Here is a 27,313-nt window from a genome sequence, read left to right on the forward strand (position 1 = left end):
CTAATTCTTCTGGTCACTTAATTTGTCAGGGAGGTTGAAGACCTATCGTATGATTAGTAGGTTTTGGATTTCAGTGTCAGACAGATATCTAAGGAAGGTACGTGGCCTGTAAATCCTATTTGATAGCTGCAGTGGGTTTGTGTTGCGCTTATTGTGGAGATTTTGTGCTGCTTTTTGACTCTGGATAATCTTGGAGAGATAGCTTTTTAACAGGTTTAACTCCATGGAAATATGTAGTAATGAGTTCCCAAACTGGGGTCTGTGACATTTGCAGGGGGTCCGTAGGCAGCAATTTTAAAAGCACTACGAGGTTCCTTGTATAATCAGCAGTTTTCAAAACAATAAAAGTGTCAAGATAACATCCGTGATTAATGTACCTGCGGGAGAGAGATGGGAGTTGTCGCTAGTGGCAGCTTTGACTCCTAAGGAAGCCCAGAGGTTTAATATGCCTGCTGCAAAGAACATGTATCATGCATTTAAAAAAACACAATATTTTACGTGCATAGCTCAGAGGGTTACTGCTTTTGTCACAGAGCTTCTGTTACTGTGCAGTTCATAAGTTACAATCGTAAACTAGCACAGTGAACTATGAACTGCCATCAAAGAGCTGCATTCAAACTGCATGGTACAAGTTAGTAAGTTATGTTCTCTCTCACTCTTCCATTATCCGGGCGCTGCTAATAAAGGTTTATTTGGAGAAATAAATTCTTATTACGTCAATGCAAACCACTGTGTTATGTTCTGAATCCTGAGTTTGTGCTTCCCCAGACCAAGCACTCTTAAAAAAGGCCTACCAGTATAGAGATGTGAATACTACACCTTGAAGTCCCCTCTGCCTTATGTAACATTTTCTACACACTAATATACACATGTATGATTCATTGTTTCTGCCCTAGACTGGTATGATGCTATAAAACAGATGCAATACATGTGACAGAGGGGCTATAGAGAGATAAGAGGCACTGTTGGAGGGCGATAGTAAGGTAATCATTGAAGAGCCCCAACAAAAATGGTATCCTGGTACAGTAAGGTCATCATTCCCTATGCTTTAAAAGCCAATACAATTCAATATATAAAAACAAATGCACAATTTCTCTAATTTTCTTGGAGGTGGGGGGGATGGGAAAGCTCTCTTTGTAGTGGTCAGGCTCACTCGCAGCATTTGGTGCACACAGTACAGGATCTGGTCTGACAACATTTGCCAGGGCTACTTTGGGTTTCCAGTACGGCCTTGGCAGGAGCAGGAGCCTTGTACGGCGAAATAAAAGCAAACTTTAGAAAGTTAGTCACCGAGGTGCAACACCAACCATCCATTTAAATCTTTAGACTTTTTGCAAGAATTACTGCTTTAATATTTGAAATTTAAAATCGTACGAATAGCTTGGGGGTCCCTGGCTTCCAGTAGCAACTTACTGGGGGGTCCTCAGGAGTCAAAAATTTGGGAACCACTGCAGTAGATTGTTAAATTATAGGCCAATAAACCTCACATCATTCCCCATGTATTTAGAAAGCAATGTCCCTAGAGCTAAATGTATTCCCAAGTGGACATAGAACAAAAAGATTTTATTGGAGGAGGCTGTTATGCAAACTAATACAAAGGGACACAAAGGAGTTATTTCAGCATAACCTGGGATCAGCTCCTTTAAATATGATCTAAGGGACACAAGACTTTACAGAGAGGAAGGCGTAGTTCTATCATGTGACAAGAACAGAATGGAGAAACAATAATTTGAACAATTGGAGAAGATAAGCATACTGAAACCCTGTTAAAGTCCCAGGGAATAGACAACATGAGGAGAAATTGGCAAACTTTGAATATGAAAGAAATGTGGCAAACATTTGGAATGGAAAGCAAGAGCAGATAGAGTCCAGAAAGATATAAATAAGATATACGATTAAGAACCCGGATTAACACAAGTGGATAAAACAAGGATTGAGGAAGCCTTATTTATGTTCTATCAAGGGCTTTACGCAAATGATATGAAATGGGAAGATGTTAATAGAGGACTCACTAGAGTGCCCCTTCCAAGTTTGGACCCAGAAGAATCAATAAGCATGGATCGAGAAATTGGGGGGGGGGGGGGGGGGGCGGGGGAAATCGGGAGCTCCAAGTTAGGAAAGGTATCTGGTCCAGATAATATCCCACATTAGGTATATCAGAAATTAGCGGAAAACAATTCTGGTATGGCGTAAACTATTTAATGCAATCGTGTAGTAAACTGGGCTTTTGTGGCAGTTACTCCGACCCAACCCATTTCACCTCCTTTTTAGCTACTAGATGCCGATTTTCAACTGACAGTGCACCACTGAGGCCTGCTAACCAGACCTCAATGTCACTGCCCCTCCCCTAAAATAAGGTGTTGTCTAATTATGCTATAATGGGCAAAGGACTGAAGCACCTCGTAAGTCCCTAGTAAATCGTACCCCAGGTATATAGGGCAAGAGTACTAAGGAGTGTCACTAACTGCTGCAGCATCTCTTATACCACCCTAAAAGGACTTGCCGACAAATTCCAAAAAGACAGCCCTTGCAGGCTAGGCTGCATGGCATGGTACAAACTAGGAGTGAAAACATAACATCACGCACTGAGTGTCATGCAAAAGTCACCCCATCTGATATATGCAAGTCGCCCCTACAGCAGGCCTTTGAGCCCGACGGCAGGGTGAATTATATTTTATGTGAGGACATATCTGTATGAGCAGATATGCCCCTGTGATGTATAGTTCTATTACTAGATGTTGCAAGTGAGCAGGGAGGCCATCTTAACATTGAGGAGACCATGGGTGAAACTGAGAACACCACGGAGAAGTAGCTCCCTATGGGGACTAGCGATGAAGCATCCTCCCTCCAAGTGTGGGGATGCCAGGACTGACCAGAGCCGACCACCACCAATATCTGGGGTATCGACTACTTGCAGCAGGAAAGGCTTTTTGTGTCCAATCCGGACACCAAGAAAGACCGTCTTGAACGTCGAGGGACTTCACAAACGATGAGACCCACATGGTGTGGCCCAGCTTTCCCGTTTGACCCTTTGCAGTAGAAAGACCAAGAGTGAGTCTGCGATCACCTCCACCCAACGCCTCAAATCACCCTTGCTCCAGAGCCCAAGTCCAAGGGAGGTGACTGTGCCAACAAGTTCCTCAGACCCACAAGAGCTAGACCTGCCCAGAATGGACTAGAGTTCTCCTCCTGCAGCCTTTTTCTGCAGGCCCTCTCCTACCGCGGGTGACTCCAATACAGGACCAAAACGCCAACAGACACCACGGCACCCGAACCCCACAGCCTAAGGAGAAGTGGACCAACTGTGTCCCTAAGTGACAGTGGATCTCAAGGGTTGCGCCCCCCTGTGGGTTTTACCAGACTGGTCCCCCAGTCACAGCTTGCAGCCTCTTTGCAACTGGACAGTTCTCCTATTGAAGTGAATGGACACAGACGCCGTAACACACCTCTCTGCACCATACGCCAAAGAGCCTCCAGAGGAGACCTGCTGATGTGGCCTTGAACCCTCCCCCATACTCCTCTCAAGTCCAGAAGAACAATGCCGCAAGCCGATGTTAAGTGTCCGCGTGCAGAACATGTTTTCCCCCATGTGATAAAATTACAGCACCCAAAAACTGCCCTGTCAACTTTTACAAACTGTAAAAATTAATCTCGAAAAATACTTACCCGATTCTGGTGACCTTGGTATCTAAATTTACATAAAAGTGGGTGTTATTTTTAAATGGTGTCAAATTTCTTGGAGTGTAGTCTCACTGCCATTGTGTGTGTAATATAGCTTAGCACTAGCCTCTGATATGCCCAACTGCTCACCCACACCACCATAAGAGCATTTGAGGTGTCATTTGTGCCTCTAATTCCTATGGGGTTTGCCTTTGCCTGAACTCTAGTGTGCCTCTTTTTGGTCCACTACATAAAAGAGGCTGGTTCCTACAAATCGTGTTAGGAGGAATGCTAATACCGCCCACCTGGAAGGCGGCAGTTATAACTACATCCTAAAACCTAATAAAGTACCAATGGAATATGAATCATAGACTAATCTCGCTCTTGGATTCAGATGATGAAATATTTTCTAACATTTTAGCAAGGAGACTATGCAACAATTAAACACAGTACATCAATAGCATAGGCTTTCTCACAGGTAGGAATATGTACGAGGTGGCACACTCTCTATAGGATCTATAGATAAGGCAACAATATTTACAACACCTTTAGTCATTTTAACATTTGACGCTATGAAGGCATTTGATCAGGTGAACTGTAATACCCAAATAGGATTGTTCTGCCCAAATTCCACTTATTGTGTAACAATATGCCTTTATATTGATAGGAACATTACAGGTCAAGATTATAGTTGGCATTTGGGCATTGAAAGCAGTCAACATCTATTGGAGGACGAGGGGAAAAAAAGCCCTTGAGTGAAGGTGGGAGGACTAACTGCTCTAGAGTTTCAGTAGTATTGTTGGGCTTTAACGCTTTTAACTAAACCCGATCAAACAATTGGTTAGATCCTATAATTAATGATGAGCATCTATGTGAAAACCCTTTTCTATAAGAGTTTAGAGCACTAAATAATTTAGGGAAGAGCACCTGAAGTTACTACTATCTGCAGTTAAACTTAGGTCAGTAATGAATACCACTTATAGTAAATTGGCAACAATTTGGGACTCACCAGGGACAACAGAATGTATAAAAGACCGATTAACTCTTCCCTCAAGGTAAGTGTGAGATATATATATATATATAAATGGGGAGATCTAATGGCAGGAGAAGAATTAATTTATTGGAATGCCTTGAATGAGAAAAGATCGAGATTTAAAAATTATCAGTTCCTAGACTGGTTTAAGACAAATCAAGACATTAATCAAGAAACAACTCCATCTGGCATAGATTTTCAGGACAGCACCTAGGAAACAAAGTGGAGAGGTGCTAAGGAAACTTCTAGTAGTCGCCAGAAGAGGCTCAGAAATCGCCAATGCAAGTATGGAACAAATGCTTACCTACGAGAACCAGATAAAACTTACATTCAGTGAAATACTCTTCTTTAAGGAAAAACACTTTTCACTCTACAGTGTCTCTTGTACTCCGGTAAGGTTGGCAAAAATCAAGGCAGAGAGAACAAAAACCCCAAATGTTGTGGTAACGATGTGGATTATGTGCATATGTTTGCCAACTGCTCGAAGAGCCAAACATACTGGCAAAATGGTAATACTGTATTAGAAATACAGAGGCAGAAGATGGTGGTAGGTCTGAATCTTATCTTTGGTATAGTCACTAAAGTAGAGAGAAAGGGGATGAACATTTTTTTCCTTTAAGTGAACTTCTGTTCTCCATGTTGCTGGCCAGAAGAGAAATCTGTAAGTACTGGGTTAAGGCATGGGCACTTTTACATACAGAATGGCTAGAATGTGATATATATATATATATATACACACACATATACATACACACACACACATACACATATACATATACATACACGCACACACACTGGACAGGCAATGATTTAATGAACAGAACACACAAATGTGGTCACTCTTGGATAACTGGTTAAACAATTCATAAAAGTAAACCCTGAGTCCCATTATTACACCACATGCAAGGGCACACAGCAATGCCCAGATAAGTGTCAATTTTTGAATGAATGTGCTCATTTGGATACTTAGCTGAGGAAGGTTGTACCTATTTAGGACTAAACCTGGCCGAACTAAGATACTTTCACTCAAAATTACAATAGAGCATTAGGAGAAGGAAAAAAAAGCCCATCTGTACGGCTTACGTCACCAAACAGTGCAGAGCATATTACAGTCAATCAGTGGATGGCTAAAGTAAAAAAAGTACTGTACTCCAATTCAGGTTACCTAAGTGAAGGTGCATGGACCGACCAGCCAAAATCTGCAATCTTCAACTCGCCCTTGTAACCCATCAGCAGGTTTTCCGGCTTTATGTCTCTGTGAATGACTTTCTTGTTGTGACAGTATATTAGGGCATCTGCAAGTTCCTCCATGTACTACCATAAATGAAAAAACAAAACAAAAAAGGCAGGTAGAAATTAGAAACCTGCTAAAGCAGCGTTATCATGGACAAACGGGAGCAAACATTCTACTATACAAATTTGCTTTACTTCAACACTAACTCACATAATGCTATTTATAATCTAAACACTATACAAATTCTCAACTCACACTATCAAAAACGTATAAAACAATGTTTCTCCAATCAGGCTTTAACAGACCCACACAAATAGGTGTGCAAAAAGAGAATGTGCTACAATGCCAAAACTATGGGGGTTGCAGCTTTGCGTTGAGGCTCTGCATCTAACCACTCCACACCCCTCTAGAAAAAAAAAATGGCATTGCCATTTACACTGCCAATAGCTTAATCTCTCGCAAATGCAAGACCTATTGAGTTTGCACCCACACAGACAGTGCCCCCCCCCACACACACACAGAGCCCCCCCCCACACACACACAGAGCCCCCCCACACAATCTTTCTCAGAGGCGAGGCAGAAATGCCTCGGAGATAGCAGCATAATTTTCTGATTCGGTTGCGTGGTTTTCTTTCTCTCCTCTTTCCATTGGCTGAAGGTAAAATACTAGCCAATAGGAAGAGGAGAGGAAGAACAAGAAAGAAGCTAAAAAATAAGACGCCCCCGAATCGGAAAAAGACTGGGCTTGAACAGAGTGAGGCCCCTCTCCTCCAATGGCTGGCCTCCGTTTAGGAAGCCAGCCAATGGAGAAGAGGGGCAGGTTCAAGCCCCACTCTAGAAAACATTAATTCGCGACCGAGACTGCGCAAGCGCAGCCTATGGTCCTCGACCTAAAAATCACTAGGACAGGGGAGTTACAGTTGAATACATCAACAAGCACATTCAAAAGTTACAGTATGCATTAATTGATCATTTCTACACATCCTAAAAATCACTAGGACAGGGGAGTTACAGTTGAATACATCAACAAGCACATTCAAAAGTTACAGTATGCATTAATTGATCATTTCTACACATCCTAAAAATCACTAGGACAGGGGAGTTACAGTTGAATACATCAACAAGGACATTCAAAAGTTACAGTATGCATTAATTGATCATTTCTACACATCCTCAAATTTCACAACTAACACAAACTTTATTGCATTTTCATTAAACCGAGATAGGCATTACAGGAGAATGGTATCCATTACATCCTCCGATTTCACTACATACTTCCATTTATGCTCAGAGCACAGTAGTACTGCTAACAATCTATATTATTTCAGGAAAAGACATTTTTTACAAACATCACTATCATCTAGCCATACACAAAGCAAACAGGTGTTTTAGGAGGCCACGAAACATCACAAATCATACTAAATGCTTCAAACGCTTTCATAATAAAAATAAGGTGTAAAAAACTGGCATACAATTTATTGGGGGTTCAAAATGACTTTCCTCTGAATTGGGTGTTCATCTCAACATCATAAGCTCAAGGTGCAACAATGTTCACCAAGTCGAAGTACCCGAGAGGGCAGATGTAGTCCTACTATGAGACTCATTTGAAAGGAAACCCCTTTAAAAGAACTTAACAGATTGGGCTACAAACTAGCGACTCTCGGGGTTTCCCTCATACCCTACTAACGTCTTGGGGAGGATGCTCTGCACTCCCCGCTGCCTCAGTACCACACGCTCTTTGTGTTCTTCTACCCGTACAACTCCGCTACGACTCTTCTGCTGACATCAGAAATGACAGGCTGGATCTGCTACACAGCACCTTCGATGCGTCACTTCCGCATCTCCCACCACGTGACGTACACCACCGGCACCACACGCAGGGCTCAGCTGTTCTGTCACCGCTGAGGTTTCTGGGGCATGTAGTTTATTAGTGAGCAGAGGTTTATCCGTCCTAGCTGCAGCAGTTATTTATTTCGAACGAACATGTTCACAAAAGCATAGACTTCAATCTTTCCACTGTCTAGAAAGTAAGTCAAATTTTCACATGGCGATATTTACGACTTGACAGAGTATTTCATTTGTTATTGAAATTGTCCTACATAAAAGATTAGTAACTGTTGAGCTTTTGTTATTTTTCCGTGACTTCACCATTATGATAATTGTATGTTTAGATGTCCAAGAATGCAGAGAGAATGCAAGAACATAAAAAACAATATTCAATGGGCAACTCGAGAACCCTGGTATCTACTAATGTGGATACAAGTAGTAACAAGCAACGAGGGGGCAGGATAGCAAGCACAAGGGGGGCGGAAAGCACGAGGGAACAGACACACAACAAGGGAACAGATGGCAAAAAACTTACCCGCACAATGTCATGACACCAGATAAACATGAAAGGGAGCTTCCCCAAAGGATAAAGGACCATACAATGCAATTCAACCAAAAATAGTTATCCCGACTATGGACGCGTGCGGAGGCCGCCGGCTGTGGGATTGATGTGCCCCATGCGCTTTCAAATAGAAAAGGACATAGTGCTGCTGGGAACGGGGAAGCGCCGGCGAAGCATCATTACTCTCTATATCGAGCAAACTGCTTCATGTTACCAGGAGGAGACTTTCTTTACCCCACTAGTCTGTTGACCCGACTATTTTCATTGGCAACATTCCGGGATATGATTTCTTCGAGTCTACAGCCACAGATATTTAAGGCAATAGTAACTCTGTTATCAGCCTGCCACCTCCCTCAAGATACTCTTCATTTGGAACAGTTTTTGGACCTTAATGTCTACCAAATATAGGTCAGCAACAGCATACGCAGAGATATGCTTTGTCAGCCCATAATTGAGACTGTGAACCGATTTTTATACTGATCATATGCTATGAATTTGGATTTTACAAGACCGCTCAGATCCATGGATTAAATACATGCGCCCTGATGAAGGAATTTTCTAAATAACTGTTTCCGAAACGCGGGTCGGCGCTTTTTCTTCCACTGTATGCCGTTTCTGATGCTTTATTGAGTGAGAATATATGGTTTGTTTGATAGAGAGTATGTGTATGATTGATAGAGTGAATGAACGGTGTGATATGTTTTTATTGTCCTATTTGTACTTGGGCTGATGTTTTTCTTATGACTCCACAATCCAATGTTTTTTTTGTATATTAGGAGCTGACCTTTATTAAACTTGGTCTAAATAAACAGTCAACATCTGCTCTGTATAACTCAGAAGTCCCGTTTCCTGACCTGGGCTCCCTCCTACTCAAATGACCAGATGGAAAATTGATAATGGGCAAACTTTAATCTAGCGTTGAGCGACGAACATGACCGTCGGCCTCCCAAACAAACACTCTTGTCATGACGTTCACTAGCGGATTTTCTTTAGGCACTTGGGTTGGCTGATTTATGGTGGGCCAACAACCCCTACGAGCAGAAATTCACCTTTCATTCTGGGGCAAACAAAATCTCTCCTGCATAGATTACCTGTTGACTTACAATTCACATACACCTCTTCTCAGACACTCATCTGGCACAGGGCATCACAGATCACTCCATGTGGGCCGGATGGGGAAGGACCACACAACGCACTGTTTTACTCAATCTTTGGTATCCTTAATCACTCAAGATCAATTAGAATTTCCCACGGTGTCTGCCACCGCGGAGGAATCGCTGGAGTTTGCTAACATACAACTGCCATCTTAATCTACCCCAGATCGAGAGCTCCTCGAAGAGGAGATCACAACCGAGGAGATAACAGGGATGCAGAAATTGTCCACTGGCAAGTCGGCTGGCCCAACGAACTGCAGATCGAATTATACCATCGAGTGACGCAAAAACTAGCACCATATTTCCAGAAGATATTCGTAGAGTCGCTGGTTTGGTGCGCAGCCCAATACCAACGTCTGGTTACCATTATAACAATCTTGAAGGATGGGAAGTCGCCCGAGGACTGTTCCTCCTATAGACCTATAGCCCTCCTCAATGCAGAGGCCAAGATTCTGGCCACCTGTCTCACCAAGGTGATATTGGCTTGGTACACCCAGACCAATCAGGCTTTATGCCTCATCGTAGCATCACACTAAAAAGGAGACCTCTCCATAACGTGCTGAGCAGGGCTTCTCAACTGCAGGTGCACAAACTAGTATTCTCGTTAAATGCCCGTATGGCATTTGACTCAGTTGAATGGGCATATATGTTTGAGGTGCTGGCTAGAACGGGCTGTGGCCCGAGTGTTGTAAAAGGAGTAGGACTTCCATATGCTGACCCACTTGTGCAAGTGAGGGTAAATGTCCAGAGTCTTACAATTGTGACGTGGTACACGGCAGGGTTGCCCCATGTCGCTTTTGATATTTGCGCTTGCATTGGAACCCATGGCGTCTTGATTAAGGCAGTACCCATTGGTCGTGAGCCAGCAGTGGAAAATAAAATATCCTGATATGCGGACGATATGCTGCTGTGTGACAGATCCAAAGCTTACACTAGACCGGTTAATGAAGATATTTCATATATTTGGCCGCTACTCAGGGTAACCGATAAATTGGCATAACACAAATTTACAACCTGGAAGGGCTACCACAAAGTTTGCCCCGATTGCACATCAGAATAGGTTACAGATGGCTTCCGTTACCTTGGACTCGGAGTCAGACATATACATATATATATATATATATATATATTTTCTTTTTTTAAATGAGTACCTGAGGCCACCTCTTGAAAAATTAAAAACGGGATGGCCAACATTGGAGATCCCTCCTGGGTAGGGCTGCTCCGTTTAATATGAATGTCCTTTCCGCTTTTTTTTCCCCAATAAGTTTTTCAAAACACGTCCTACCCAACGCACAGATCACACTTTCAGGCCATAGAAAGGAAAATCGAAACGCTGCTGTTGTGGGGTGGCTGCCCAGTGCAAATTGTGCAACATAAATTGACACTGGGTTGGTACGATGGTGAAGTGGCCTTGCTGGACATGCAAAAGTACTACTAGGCAGTGCAACCGTCCACTATCAATACCCCCCCACCCCCAAAATAGCTGTGTCTTTGCGCCCCGCCCCAATGAGCCAGCATACCAAATGGACAAAGCTAGGGCTGCAATGAGGGGACAGGTTATCTAAGGGCTCTCTACGGATCTCCTAGGTTTTTGAAACTTAAGGTAATGACAGTAATAGTGGTTGATATTTGGCACACAGCCACTCAACCCTGGTCTGGAGGGGTTAGATCAAAGGACATGCCCCTTTGGGACACAGCAGTTTTGGGAACATTGGGATGCCTCCCTGGCTTTGATAAGTGGGACCATAGTGGTATCTCCAGAATGGTGGGCTTATGGTAATACGATGTTGCTGTTCCCTTTACAGACTTACAGCAAGATTAGCATTTATCACCTAGTGAGAAATATCTGCAGGTCAGACATTCACTGTGGGTGGCGCTGCCAAGAGGAACAGTACAACCAGAGGTCTCACCACTACACGACAGGCTCCTTGACAAATACTTGCTACCACGCAAGGCCACACCACTGACATAAGAAAATACTGCAGAACACTCCTGAAGTCCTGACAAGTGCGCACACTATTGCTCCTAAAGAAATGGCCATACATTCAGGTTTCCACCTAGTACATTTAAAAATCCTTTACTGTTCGTATTATCCCACGACTATGTTGTTTTTCAAGATGGGTAGGACAAGTGTCAATTGCAGATGGGGTTGTGGCCAAGTGGGTACCTTTTAACACACGATTTGGGAATGTTAATAATAACATGGCTGTAATTGATTTTCTTTACAAAGTGGATCCTTTCTCACCCCAACAACAAAATGGCGTCTCCTGGATATTTGGGAGCAAACAGACATGCTCCATATGGAACGTATATGGCTAACGTTGGGGTTAGTTATAGCAAAAGGGAATATTGCCCTGCTGTGTGTTTGGCGGGGACGAATGGGGTCAAGTACCCCAGTTAGAAGATTGGAAACACAAATGGACTGGTGCTTACTATCCTAAACGGTGGTCTATGAAGGCCAGGCTAGCCTTGAAAATGAGTCTAAAATTTGGGGACACTGATGACTAGAGGTAATATTTGTGGTGCACCAGACACCGTTGTCATTTGCAAACAGAGGGCCAGGGCGGAGCCATCCAAGTAATGCTGAAAATAATACTGCAAGGGGAAGGGTCAAGATTGTAGCAGGAGGTTGGTTTAAAGGGTCCAGGTGCGAGATGCCTTTGTTTTTAACTGTGCTTGATTTTGTATTCTTATTACTGAAAATGCCAATACAGAGATTGGAGGGGATTAGAGTCTATACTAAACAGGTGCCCTAAGAACTATTCACGCTCTCAAAAACCACTTCTGTATAAGCCGAATAGACTCATACACTCAGACACAAATAAGGACCGAATGAGAGCCCACCTATTAACAAGACTTCAAAATTCCAATAAAAAGATACAGGAACTAGATGGGCTAAGGAGAAAAGGAATGCTGCACCAGCCAATGTCATGAATCTTTGCGGTCATGTAAAGCGGAATAGTTTATAACACTTACTGTGGCACTCCTCTGTTCATCAAACCGGCCACACCTCTGTAGCTCTTTGTACAGCTCACCCCGGGCAGCAAACTCCAGCATCAAGTAGATTCGTTTCTTGTCATGGAAATAATTATAGAACTGAAGGATATTTGGGTGCCTGTAAAGTAGGTTTCCAGAATGTTAATTCAGCTTGAAGGAAAAATGTGTTTATATTGATCAACAAGAGTACCACCATCCACATTTTGATGCAGCAGTACTTCAGCAGAGTGAATATTTGAGAACTGTGTCACGAACACCACACAGGCAAACTGCACAATTTAATTTCAATGGTTTGGCTCAATATGGTGCACAATGGGGGGGATTGGGGGAATAAATAGGACATTTAATAGATTATTCCTACTTGGGAGACGTAGAGTTGGTCACCTATCTAAGGATACTGGCATGGGTTAAGGCTACAAATCAAACAAGGGCAATTAAAACAAAACCATGGCATAGCCAATATGTCTTACTTTTGGGACCTTATAGGTATTTAGCTATGCAGCACAATATCCTTAGTACAACAACATCAACTGTTGCATGGCTAAACACTTATAAAAGGTCCCAAAGGCGAGACCTAATGGCTATGCCAATGCTTGTTTAAATAAGTTAGCCTGTCTACCTTTGGTCTATTATCAGCATGCCGTTATCTTTTGCAGAACTTGTTAAAGTGTCATTTTTATCTAAATACGGATTAGTTATAACCTCAGGTAACACGTCTTATGCAAGCCCCTCAATATCTACATCAGAAGGTTTAACAGTAGACATGGAAAGTGAAAAAGTAGTCTGAGTTGATGTATTTTCATTTTACTTGTTTAGACCAGATGCATCTTGAATTTTGGAAAATCGTCACTTGATATTGCAATGCCTGCTTTACAACCATAACACAGAGCCATGGTACACATTTTGTTTTCCAATCCACCCATAAACCAGGTATTGCAATACATCCAGGAATGGTGCACTTCCCACTTGGGGACAACAATGCTGTTCAAAGAAAGAGGAGAAAACATAAGTAGCGCTTCACTGCAAACTCTGTAAAGTGAGGCTGATGTGTTTGGATGTGAATAAAACCAATCTGGCCACTTTGCGACCACCACTCTGGCTTGCTTTATATAGTTCTATGTTTATTTTTCATATTTAAAGCTTTTATTTCTCTGTCAGAAAAAGGGCATTTCCTGCAAGAGTGTTTTTCTTTTTTGGAACCATTTCTCAAGGAAGCAACTAAATGAAAGATGAAAGAGGTTGTGAACAGTTTCTTCAAGTCACGGTTTTCATTAAGTGAGGAGCAAGACAGAAAGAAAGGGAATAATAGGAAGCGCATGGGGGTGGGGGGGGGGGGGGGGGGGGGGGGGGGGGGGGAAGAGTAGCTGCCAGCACAGAAAAAAACAAAGGGACATTTTCTCTTCCTTACTGCCCAGAGAAGAGACGGACACAGTCCTTTTCCTTCTCTGGCAGTCCACGAAAGCAAGCCGAGCATTATCTGAATGCCTTTGCTATTTCTGCCGTCTTGAGACACAGTTTTGAAAAGAAAAAGTAGGGGGAACTGAATCTTTTCAATGAAAGTAGGGGCACGTCGTGCCCTTCCGATCCCGCCCACTGCTCAAAGCGCTAGCTAGAGTGAGGAAAAGTGTTGTTCTGATCGGCATCATGTGCACCGGGACTCCATTGTTTTTTATTGCCATTTCGTGTCAAACACTTCCAAACGACCCACCTGGTCGTTTCTGCTGCTGCCTGAGGAAATTCTAACTGACACGACAAAAACCATCTTGCAGCCTGCATTTCTGCCCAGGAACTGTCGCACACCCAACCCCTGTTCTTTGCAGTTCGACAGAAAGCCCTGAGACACTCACGCCCAGTGTAAATGATTGGTTTTCCATCTCCTCTTCCCGGCCTGGTAAACATCCTTGACACTGTGATCAGGTTATCTGGACAATGGTCTGACTGCTGGGCCTTGATCAGGGTGATTGGACAATGGTTTGAATGACCAAGCTTTGATCAAGCTGATCGAACAATGACCTGAATGACCGTGCTTTGATCAAGCTGAGTGAAAAATGATTTGAGAACCAAGCCTTGACCAGGTCACCAACTGCAAACATCGTCTGAATCTGGTTATCAACTGCAAACACTGCCGGATTGAACATTGGACTAACAGCCGAAAGACTGGAATGAACAAGCATTTACAATGCAATGGTCTCGGCAATATTATAGGTAGAGCTATTGGAATTGCTAATTATTTTTTTAATCTTTTTTGTATCCCTAAATAAATGGCATTGTCATTTGTATTGGCATTAGCTTTGTATTTTGCATATGTGATACCTATTGCATTAGCAGAGAGAGAGAGTGAGGTAGTGAGATAGAGAGAGCGAGTGAGGTATTGAAATAGAGAGAGAGTGAGGTATTGAAATAGAGAGAGTGAGGTATTGAAATAGAGAGAGTGAGGTAGAGAGAGAGTGAGGTAGTAAAGAGTGAGGTAGTGAGGGAGAGGGATGTGAGGTAGTGAGATATTAGCATAGAGTGATGTTGTGATGTAGTGAGATAGAGAAAGAGGTAGTGAAAGAGAGTGAAAGTGAGTTAGTGAGAGAAAGAGTGAGGTAGTGAGGTTGTGAGCTAGAGAGTGAGGTAGTGAGAGAGTGAGGTAGTGATATTTTGAGAGAGAGAAGTGAGATAGTGAGAGAGTGGAATAGTGAGGTAGAGAGTTATGTAGTGAGAGATAGGTAGATAGAGAGTGAGGTAGAGGGATGTTCTGAGGTAGTGAGATAGAAACAGTGAGTGAGTTTGTGAGGTAGTGAGAGATAGAGTGAGGTAGTGAAAGAGAGTGAAAGTGACTTAGTGAGATAGAAAGAGAGAGAGTGAGGTAGTGAGAGAGTGAGTTAGTGAAAGAGTGAGTTAGTGAAAGAGTGATTTTTGGTGGTAGGGAGATAAAAACAATGAGTGATGTGACGTAGTGAGATAGAGAAGGATTGAGGTAGTGTAAGAGAGAGTGAAAGTGACTTAGTGAGATACAAAGAGAGAGAGTTAGTGAGATAGAGAGTGCCGTAGTGAGTTGGAGAGAGAGAGTGAACTTGTGAGCTAGTGAGAGAGAGTGAGTCAGCGAGAGAGTGTTGTGGTTATTTTTTGAGTGAGTGACTTGTGTTATAGTTAGGTAGTGAGAGTGATATCGAAATAGAGTGATGTTATGGAGAGAGTTAGTGAGAGAGAGAGTGAGATAGTTTTATAGATATAATTTGAGTAGTGATGTAGTTATTTTTGTTTTGTGGGAGAGTGAAGTAGATATAGAGTGAGGTAGTGAGAGATAGAGAGAGTAAGGTAGTGAAAGAATGAGGTAGTGAGGGTGAGAGTTGTTGTGCTGTATTGAGATAGAAACAGAGCGATGTTGTGAAGTAGTGAGCTAGAGAGAGTGAGGTAGTGTATGAGAGAGTGAAAGTGAGTTAGTGTATTTGAGAGAGAGTGCGGTAGTGAGATAGAGAGAGTGAAGTAGTGAGTTAGAGAGAGTGAAGTTGTGAGTTGGAGAGAGTGAAGTTGTGGGGTAGTGAGAGAGTGATGTAGTGAACTTTAGAGAGAGTGTGTCGTGATATAGTGAGAGAGATAGTGAGATAGAAATAGTGAGGTAGTATATAGAGAGAGTGTGAGGTAGTAAGATAGAGAGTGAAGCAGTGAGTTCGAGAGAGAGAGTGAAGTTGTGAGGTAGTGAGAGTGTTGTAGTGAATTTGAGAGCACTCTCTCCTCCTCCCTTCGAGGGCTTTATTGCCATGGAGATGCCTTATTCTAGCTGTAACATCCACCACTACCTCAGATATAACAGGAACAATGACAATATAAATTATGCACAACCCTCCTGAACGCAGGCTGGCGAGCAATTCTTGGAAATCGAAAAACCAAAACCCTTTTAAAATGGCATAAAATATTAAGTGGTAAGTGCTATCAAGCCAACAATTCAAACAATGCCACAAAAGGCAAAACATGAACAGAAAAAAACACACATAGAACAGCGGCCTCTTATCGGTGTTATTTATGGGCGTGGTATAGCCATATTTTTTTTTCTGCCAGTCACCTAAAAAGAAAATAGTTTACTAGCTTCTCTTATGTCAATTCTAACATCTCTTCCTTGTTACGCTGAAAGCAGTGTGCTCAGACTTGCACTACCAACACTGTGGGCCTGATGCAGGACCTGTCAGTATGTGAAGTGCCTTCCTTCATAAAGAGACATAGCACGGAAGTGTACTATTGGGAGGGTGGCGTCTGCTGTGCAACCATTCCTAGAGCACAGCCCACAAATGCCAGGATTATTAGCGCTGGCAACTGACTCCGGATATAAGAATACTACCATATAGAGAGGACCCAAAATACCCAAGAGTAAACAGTGGCTTGGTACACGTTTGTTAGTGTTAATTTTCTTATAGAAGCACAGCATATGACTTATGCCAAAGGGCGATTGCATTTCCAGGTTGGATGTTTAGTGCACCCACTTGGAGTTAAATATAATTTGACGCGCACACTTGCATGAATGGTGTAGATTTACACACACCCCCACACATGTTTCAATGTGCGCACAAAAAGAATTTCAGAACGGTTCAGAAACAAAAATAAACTACGTAATTTCTGTTCACGTGTTGCACCGAACGTTTAAGTCTACACAGAAGCTTAAAAATGAGATATATTCTCATCGTACAGTCAACACCCGAATCTCTCGATTATGTCTGATCATTTGTCTGTGTCACACGCACGTACAGACCTTTTAGATATTTTGCGAGCTGTGCAATTTCTATTATTTTAAAGCTATACACCTATATGAGCTGTTGGCAGCCGAATAGGGAGGAGTAGTAGAGTCAAGCTGCATACATGGGCTAACGGCCAGTTGATGTAGAGTATCAGTAGCTAAAAAAAGAGTTTGCACTTTAAGGTAAACATAACCCAGGGAACACTGTTCACGGGAACCGAGATTCTAAACGCCTATCGATTAGCGCGTAAACAGCGTTCTCGTTTTAGCGGGTGGGCTCCTCCGTCGCTTCGAAAGTGATCATATGAAGGGGGTCAATTCCCAGAGGGATAGGATTGTCGTATGAAGCGTGACCCGAGCTCCCAGGGAGTCCGGATGAAAAGGCTCTTGTACGAATGTAAAACAATTATTTATCAGCGCTGGAGGAGCTACTGAGGATATTGAGGTCACTAAAAGCCATTAAAGAAGCGAAAAGGGGGTAATGCATGTGGGTATGAAGATGAAATCTTACAAATAAGGAGGAGCAGCCGAGGCGCTCAAATACACGGAGAGCGGGAAACAGACAGGGGGAAAAAGGCACAAACAGACACAGACAGCGAAAATACACGGAGAGCGGGAGGGGGGCGGGAAACAGACAGGGGGCGGGAAACAGACAGGGGGAAGAAGGCACGGAGGGAAACAAACACAGGCTTACCTTCACTGCGAAGGATAAAAAATGGCGGACACAAGCTTCCAGATTTTGAGGATTTGTGGGCGTGGTTTTGCTGTCCTGAGTGACGGACGACGTCACAGGGCTAAAGAATGCAAAAAATCACGCCCCCAAATCCGAAAAAGACGGGGCTTCTTTGGAGGGATGGCTCTCCAGCCGACAATGAATCCACTAAGCCAAACATAGATCCTTTTTTTGGAAAGCAATTTAAAATTCTTTAAAAAATAAATATGCTGAATGCACATTTTTTACGGTGTTAGTTTATTTCAATCACTTATCACCAATTTCTCCCAAACATGAGTTTGGATTAAAGATAAAAGTTACCGCTGTTAGTGTGAATTACTCCCATTAGAACAAGACATTTAGTTCTGTATGTTTAAAGGTAACTCTAAATGTTAATATGTTTCGATATTAACACGTATGAAAGATATTCCATTAAAAATAACTAACGTACAGAAAAAATGAAACATACCTAAAATAACAACAAGATTGTGGCCCTGTTTTACTAAAAAGGATGTGGCAGCTGCCTCAGAAAGCTGACATCTTCCTGCCAGTAAACATAAAAGAAAGACTGCCCGTGATCAAAAGCTTATAGAGCGCTTTGGTCAGGAGGGGTGTGGCAGGAGTTACTTCTATCATTTGCAGTTCCCAGAAGAAGCTGCCATTTCCTAGTTTCGGGTGTATGCCCTGTGTTTTTTGTTTTGTACATACATTTGTATTACTTTGTACTGACACAAAGTGAACCCAGCACATCTTACCTGGGCACATTGTGCTATCAGTGGACAGCCCTACTCCTTATAGGCAATAAGAGAGCTGAACTAGTAGTTGTTTCAAGTGTTTAATTCGATGTATTTCTTTTTGAAGGAGAGTGAGGCTGTGTGTTAAAGTGCCAATTAATCGATAAAATAGAGAGCAAAAAGCAAGGAAAGTACACACACATGGATTACTTTCAGCCCCACCCACGTTAAGTGCACTGAACACGACAACTTAAAATATACAAGGCAACCATCTTTGTGATATAAGTGAGTGAGCTCTGCTCCATGGCAATCGGGTTCATCTGTTAACAGGAGATGCTCTTGTCATTAAAAGCATCAACCCTAGCTGATCAGGGAATCGACCTTGCTTTCAAGAAGTTGGAATGACGGATCTCTGAAGACAGGCTGCCAAGATAGTGCAGATTTCTCTCATTCAGTGACCGGAAGCAATTCCGAACAAGCATTATGAGGCCTCCTAGCATATGCCCCCCACAGACGGACATAATGCATGCATGCAGAAATATAACTGTCATATCCGTTAGGGTACCCTAAAAAAAAAAAAAAAAAATCAATGGTGGCTCTCTTGCATCACAGCTCGATCCGCATCTAGGTACATGGAGAGATTGTTCAATGAACTAGTGCCTCTGATAGGCCGGCTGAATCAGTCAGCTTTAGTGGTAGTGATAGGAGGCCCTGTCTCCAGACACGCCAGCACCGACACTCACACAACCTCCAGCTTCAATTCAGCAATGGGAACAGAGATGGCTTTGGACAACATTTCCTCAATGAAAAAAAAACACTGGTCTGTAGGAGCCCAGTCTCAGCACAGCAGCCTCCCCACAGGTATGACCTACCTTGAAAACCAAAAGATCACTAGCTCTGACAAATAAAGATGAGGAGCATCCATCCACTGGCTCGGCCAGGATTCAGGCGGCGCCTTCGATGGATGGAGGCTCCTGTGTGTTATGAGAGGCTGCACATGGCCACCAATTCCACTGCAACATCCCGCTCGGGAAAGCATGGCTAGTCCAAGGGTGCTGCTTCCATATGGTGTGCCATGTCTCCACTGCCAGTGTGTAAATGCCAGCATCCTAGCTGCTGGTACCAACATCGTGGAAGAAGTCGCTAGCCGGCATGGTGCTTGGAGGTATAGATAGAATGTCAACAGGTGGAGAAGGAACCACTGTGTGAAAAAATTCTATTCATTCAAATATAATATCGCTAGGGAGACAACGGTAATTATGAAGCGCACGAAAAATATTTTTTTTTAAAAATTAACAAAATGTTAGATTTATTATGTATATATACTCAAGTTAAAAACATTAAAATTCATAACATAAAATGAAAGAAAATACAACATCTAATCAAATATACACAACAACATCATTAATTCATAAAAACAGTGGTGGACAATAATAGTCCTCTTCGACGCGCGTTTCGGCGTTTTCACAAGAACGCCTTCTTCAGGAGCCACATGTACAATCTGAAACATGCAGGAGAAGGATTGTCCTCTGTGGAGATAACTGCGATTGCTCGAGTTCTTCTGATAGAAGTCTATCAACGGCTCAGAGTACTAATAATCTATTTAACGACGGGTGCGAATCATTCTTTTGTGGGCACCGTCATATATTCTCCAGGTGCTGATGTGTTTTGAGCCCGGTAGTTAATGGTCCACGTATTTTAATACTGCTTTTTGAAAAAGTGGCGCTCGTTATTCCTGATGTTAAGCTGCACAGTGATTATCATGTAGCTGGATAAAGCTGACGTTTAGTGCGATGTGTTACACGGTTCTATATTACAAAGGTAGAATGCTCCTAAGCCGACTTCGATGGAACTGATCAATTTCGAGAGGCGCAGGGGTCACGGATGTATCTCTATAACGATTAGAGCATCCGCGGTAGCATCAACCTGCGGGCGTCACGACCGATGTGTCAGATGGCGTCCCGCAACGGGCGGGACGCCATCTGACACATCGGTCGTGACGCCCGCAGGTTGATGCTACCGCGGATGCTCTAATCGTTATAGAGATACATCCGTGACCCCTGCGCCGCTCGAAATTGATCAGTTCCATCGAAGTCGGCTTAGGAGCATTCTACCTTTGTAATATAGAACCGTGTAACACATCGCACTAAACGTCAGCTTTATCCAGCTATGTGATAATCACTGTGCAGCTTAACATCAGGAATAACGAGCGCCACTTTTTCAAAAAGCAGTATTAAAATACGTGGACCATTAACTACCGGGCTCAAAACACATCAGCACCTGGAGAATATATGACGGTGCCCACAAAAGAATGATTCACACCCGTCGTTAAATAGATTATTAGTACTCTGAGCCGTTGATAGACTTCTATCAGAAGAACTCAAGCAATCGCAGTTCTCCACAGAGGACAATCCTTCTACTGCATGTTTCAGATTGTACATGTGGCTCCTGAAGAAGGCGTTCTTGTGAAAACGCCGAAACGCGCGTCGAGAAGAGGACTATTATTGTCCACCACTGTTTTTATGAATTAATGATGATGTTGTGTATATTTGATTAGATGTTGTATTTTCTTTCATTTTATGTTATGAATTTTAATGTTTTTAACTTGAGTATATATACATAATAAATCTAACATTTTGTTAATTTTTAAAAAAATATATTTTTCGTGTGCTTCATAATTACCGTTGTCTCCCTAGCGATATTATATTTGAATGAATAGAATTTTTTCACACTGTTGCTTTTCCCTGCCAAACATATTCTGTTACCTTAGCAGGGGGTCCTTGTTATTTACGGAGAAGGAACCACTGCCACCACCCCAGACGAGCCTGGGTCACGGCCGCATCCATGACAAAGACTGAGCTCGGCCTGAGGGCAGATCATTCGGTGCCTTTCGATACAACAGTGTGGAGCGTTGAAGTAATGGCTGCGCCCTAGTTTGGAAAGCCTGACATCCCTCACAGATGCCTGGTAGGGGAAGGGAGGGCCTATGCAGCCCTGATCTAGAAATGGCATCTTTCAGGTCTGCCATCCTGTGGCTCCTAAACTCTCGTGGGCGCGCAGGTGGAGCAGCGATGGGCATCGCGCTTTCCAGAGCTTACAGCGTCATCCTGTGCCCTGGTGATGGGGGTGCTCGTGCAGCACCCACCTCGGACACATACTGCACACAACTGCCCGGCGTTCTGAAGCTCAGCACAGCGAGGCGCTGCGAGTCTCGCGCGCAGTTCATCTTTGCCGGAAGTCCCTGGGTCCGGCAGGTCCACATACACCTGCTGTTTGCTCCTGGGCATGGCACGCCCAGGCGCCTTTTGTCTTTGCCACTGGTGGTAACACATCCAGACACCCCTGCTGTCACGTCCAGATACACGTGCCATTGCTGGTCACGCCCACACACCTTTCCCACTACACATAACAAAACCAGACACCATTCACCCCACAGATGGAACGCTCGAGTATTTTTTTGAAGTGTGCATTGAGAACCCAGACAACTGTTTGTGGTGAGAACCAACTCATGGGCTTTTGCTCCTGTTGTCTACACCAAGACACTGTTAGGTGTGAAGTGTGCAGGCCCAGATACATTTTAAGTAAGTGTTTACACACTAACATATGCTTGCTTCTGGTTGGGATACCCGACCACACTGCCCTCGTCACCTAGGGTTTTGAATGGCATGGCCACACAGCAGAGCCCTTTGTGATGGGGCTTTAGTGCGCCTTGGCACAGGGGTGCCACACAGCCATGCGCGTATGCCCGGGGCTATGCAGCATCTGTGTCCCCGAGCTCCACAGTCCACACAATTTATCCCGTTTTATAGCAGCGAATACATCATATGCCCAGAGGATGACACAGCCAGACTCAGTCCCCAAGCTGAGGCCCCCTATACACCGGGCACAGGCCCACACACGCCTGATCACAAAGACTTGGCCACAGCACACAGACACATTTGCAGATGAGGATGGCACGCCAAGACACTAAACAATAAATACGGTGCCCCCTGGAGGAGCACACACCCTTCGGGGGGCTCCCCCCGGGGTGCAGGGTCACACAGCCTGACGCCGCAGGTGGGACGGGGTCCCGCACTCACCTGCTCGGGACCTTGGAAGCAGATCCGACACTGGGGGGGTCCGCATGCCGCTGTCCAGGCTGCTGCTGAGGGACACCGCGTCCAAGGGAGGCGCCACCTTCTCCTCCAGGCCGAGGCTGCGGGGGGGTTGGGGGGTTTGCTCTGCTTCTGCTGCTGGGCTCCGGGTCGGACCCGAGCGCATCAACACCAGGACCTTCAGTTCATTGAAAAACATCCAGATCCGGTATTTGAACATCATTTACCGGTCCTGCCCCCGCCCAATATGTCAAAACAGATATTGAGGTCACTAAAAGCCATTAAAGAAGCGAAAAGAAGGGGGTAATGCATGTGGGTATGAAGATGAAATCGTACAAATAAAGAGGAGCAGCCGAGGCGCTCAAATACACGGAGAGCGGGAAATAGACAGGGAGAAGAAGGCACAAACAGACACGGACAGCGAAAATACACGGAGAGCGGGAGGGGGGCGGGAAACAGACAGGGGGAAGAAGGCACGGAGGGAAACAAACACGGGCTTACCTTCACTGCGAAGGATAGAAAATGGCGGACACAAGCTTCCGGATTTTGAGGATTTGTGGGCGTAGTTTTGCTGTCCTGAGTGACGGATGACGTCACAGGGCTAAAGAATGCAAAAAATCACGCCCCCAAATCCGAAAAAGACGGGGCTTCTTTGGAGGGATGGCTCTCTCCTCCAATGGCTGGCCTCTGTTTAGGAAGCCAGCCAATGGAGGAGAGACAGGGCAGGGAGGCGGGACCTACAGTGCTACTAAGAGTCATTAAATCTCTGGCCACAGACTGCGCAAGCGCAGCCTTTAGGCCTTCGACCTAAAAAGTATAAAAGGCTTGTAAGCCGAGTCGTAAAGCAGCAGCCTCCTCTGTCTTGTTTCTAACTAGCTTGGGACTCTGTTCCATAGCCCGGGCTATTTGAATAAATCTGGGTTCCTTCTGCAGACACAGGCTCCTGTGTCTCCTTTTACTACGTATGAAGGGTAGGGAAGACTTGGGCGGTTCCCCCGCTGCCGAGACCCAGTAAGTGGGTTATTCCGGTTCTTCAAATGGCGCCCGAACAGGGACTCCACGAGTACAAAGGTCAGGACTGGTGGATGGGAGGAGGTGCACGGAGAGACTGATGGAGGCGCCCTACCAGAGGGATTCTTGCAATCCGGTAAGCCGAAACGACTCACCCGCTGTTCCTCCCCACCCGGTCTGGGCCACATGAACGGGTCTTCGCTGGAGACCCCTAGCAAATAAATTCTGGAGCAGGACACAGCCCTACGCCTGCAGAAGAGAACTACCCCTATAAAGGTAAGGGTGGACTGATCACCCACCAAGTCTGTAAGATTCTGCTGTTCTTGACTTTTACAAAAGCCAAGCAAGGTGAGATTTTAAAACCCGCTGGTGTCTGTTATCCGTTTACAAGCATGCCAGTCAGTAGTAAGTTCAAGAAATTATGTTGTATGTGCACGCGGGACTCCCAGCTGGTGGCTTGTCCGCTTCCTCCAGATAGGACCCCTGGCCATATGATATATGTTAAACATGGCCCTTCTGCCATAATGTTTTACTCATTCTGGGTAAAATATACGAAACAAAATAACGCGGAATTACAGTGGCCACTTTATGGCTCCTTTAATTCCCAAGTTCTCGCCAACTTAGAGGAACAATTAATGAAAAGAAAAACGCGCCAGTCTATGTTTGAATCTGTCCGATGTTGGAGGAAAGAGAGAGCAGAGAGCTAGAAAGCAGAAGGCTCAAGAAAGAAAACAGGAACGTATGTCAATGGCCGACCACGCCAGAGAAAATTTGCAAAATCAAATGACAAAAATCGGTTAAAATAGCCGATGGGGAGCATGGGGGTACAAAAATGTTATCCAGCTCGTGAGGGGAAAGGGCCATATGGAAGAGGGAGAAGGTGATTTCTTGCTTGATACCATGCTAGAAAGCCTTCCTGCATATGCCCCAATGTACCCTGCCCTGACGCCTCACACCCCAAATGTCCCCCCGCCACCTCCCACTCCTGCCCCCACTGCCTCTCTTACTGTTCTCCCTGTCACACCAACCCTCCCGATTTTTCCTATGACACCGACCACGCCCGCTAACCCTGTCCTCGCTGCGGGAATGACAACAAGTCTCCATCCGCCCAACCCCTACGGCTTTACCCCTACTCACCCTTTTCCTACTTCCCGGTGGTCTACAGTTAAGCAAGATTTATATAAATTGTTGAATTACCCCCGACTGGCCTCCTTGCGCTCTGCAGTCAGCTTTTAGTCCCTTTGAGAAAATGACCTACAGAAGCAAGAGTGTGAATGTTGGATAAATAACAGGAATATGTATCCATTTAAAGACATATGGGCCACCTTTTCTCAGTGGACGATTATGGAACAGACCACCTGGGCTGAATACATGTGTACGCTGGTCATGCAAAGATTCGAGAATGTGCTTATGCAGATAACCACCGGATTAATAGACCTTAGGTCACAAATAAGAAGAGGCGATGTTCAGGGAGAGGGAATGTTTGGCGCCATGTCTGCTTTAATGGCTTAACGTGATATGACCGCTTTTTCCAACACCCCTCTAGAAATAGCTATGCCAATGAGAGAGGCAGCCCCTGTCTTTGTTAACACACTTGCCGATGCCCAAAATAATTGCCTAGGAGCTGTTGAGGCACACTGGTGCAGGCTTTGGGTTCATGTTCCTTGGAAAAGGTCAGAAGTAATGCAGTTAAAAGGACAATTACCAGATCCCCGGAAGAATCAGGCTGCCTTTTACAGAGAATTAGGTCAGATTACATCTGCAGGTACTCTCGTTCTTGAGGATATAGATTTACTTTTTGGTACGGTTGTCCCCACTAAAATGTGGGACAAGATTCAACATACTGACCATGAAGTGGCGTTGGGAGGTAAATGGGCTGACCTAGAGGCTATGGAAGAAGCAAGGGTAGGAGGGACTAAACCAGAAGGTGCCATCCTGACTTTGCCCGGTAAAATAATGATGTTTATGAAAACACTTTTGCCGGAAACGGTCATTAACTGGGATAAAATAAACTCCTGTAGACAGCGAAAAGATAAGCATGTGGTTGACTTCTTTACCTGTTTTGAGACAGAATACAAGGGACATAGTGGTTTGGATCCCCGGACCCCAGGCTCTGGCCCAGTGTTTGTCAATAAGTTTGTCAGCAACTTGCTTCCTGAGATTTCCGCCAGACTTAAGAAAGATGAAAGTACGTTGTCTGCCCAAACTATGACTGGTATCTTGGCTATGGCACAATATCACGAGAATAGGGAGAATGAAGATAGAGACAAGGAAAGTAAGAAGATTAGGGATCTTAAGACTAAGGCACTTCTACAGTAGGCTTACCCTCCCCGAGGTCCCGATGCCCGCAGGAATTTCAGACCTCAACCCCAACCCCCTCAGAGGGCTCGCCAGTCTACCCCCCCTCCAGCCCTCAACGTAAGGGAGCCCTCCAAACAGATCAGTGTGCTTATTGTAAGGGGTAAGGCCATTGGATAGATGAGTGTCCCGTGTTAGCTCAAAACATCCAAACAGGGAAGACTCGGCCTCGCGCTTCCAGGGAGAGGAGACCGACTAGGGACCATGGCCCGCCCCATCCACAGGATAAAGAACGTAGGCCCAGGGATGACGCTCCCATCCGGCCGCGCCCGGCCAATAGGTTTGATGGGTATGAAGCAACACGCACTTATTACAATGATGATTATGACAAAGTTGATGAGACAGGGTCCTGCCAGTAAAAGGGGTATTATCAGAGTGCAAATTCCAGTGGATCAAAGGGGCCCGTATGTTCAAATGTCAGTTGTGGGGAACAATCAGAATTCTTTTGGATACTGGGGCAACCAGGTCTTCTATTGCACGTCTGTCAGTCCCGGAGGCACCCCTTTCTGGCAATATGAATGTCTCCGTGGGTTTTGCAGGAACACCTGTGACGAGCCCGGTCTCTGAACCCCTCCCTCTCCACATTGGCCCTGCACATGGTGACGCTCCCTTGGTCCTTACAACAGGTTGCAGTGAAAACTTGTTAGGCATAGATTTATGGAAAGCTCTGTATGCGACCATATCATGTAGTTCTCAAGGTGTATCCCTAAATTTCTCCCACCGCAGCTTCCTATATGTATCCGTCTGATCCCCTCCCACCAGAATTGCAGTCTTTACCTTTCTCCCTCTGGGCATCATCAGACACTGATGTAGGGTGTCTCAACATATCCCCTCATGTGGTACGCATCCAGCCAGGTGCACTTCTCCCCCGCCTCCGGCAGCATTGACTACCCGTGGAAGGAGAAATGGCTCTTTTAACAACAATATCTGAATTAATGGACAAGGGTGTAGTGGAGGAAACATGTGGCAATATCTGTAACAGTCCCATTATTCCCGTTCTTAAAAAGACCAAATCAAGATGCTCTCTATCCCCTAAAATATACAGATGTGATTGACCTGACAGCCCTTAACAAAATCTCCCAATATCTTGTTGTCCCCGACATTACAGCCCTTTTAACAATGGTCCCTTCTGATGCAACACACTTTTCTGTCATAGACCTGAAGAATGCTTTTTTCAGCATTCCTATACATCCAGACAGAAGACATTTTTTGGTTTCTCCCTT

General features: G+C 44.5%; 1 protein-coding gene across 1 annotated transcript in view; it reads right to left on the bottom strand.

Annotated features, from left to right (window-relative positions):
* The window catches only part of LOC147685073 (aurora kinase B-A-like), a 122,766-nt gene that overhangs the window by 58,493 nt on the left and 36,960 nt on the right, over positions 1-27,313 (bottom strand). The window contains 2 exon segments of the mRNA XM_086940954.1: positions 5,859-6,007; positions 12,447-12,585. Of these exon segments, the coding sequence (XP_086797080.1) occupies positions 5,859-6,007; positions 12,447-12,585 (288 nt within the window).

The sequence above is a fragment of the Lissotriton vulgaris genome, chromosome 10 (genome assembly GCF_964263255.1).
Source record: "Lissotriton vulgaris chromosome 10, aLisVul1.2, whole genome shotgun sequence".
NCBI lineage: Eukaryota > Metazoa > Chordata > Amphibia > Caudata > Salamandridae > Lissotriton > Lissotriton vulgaris.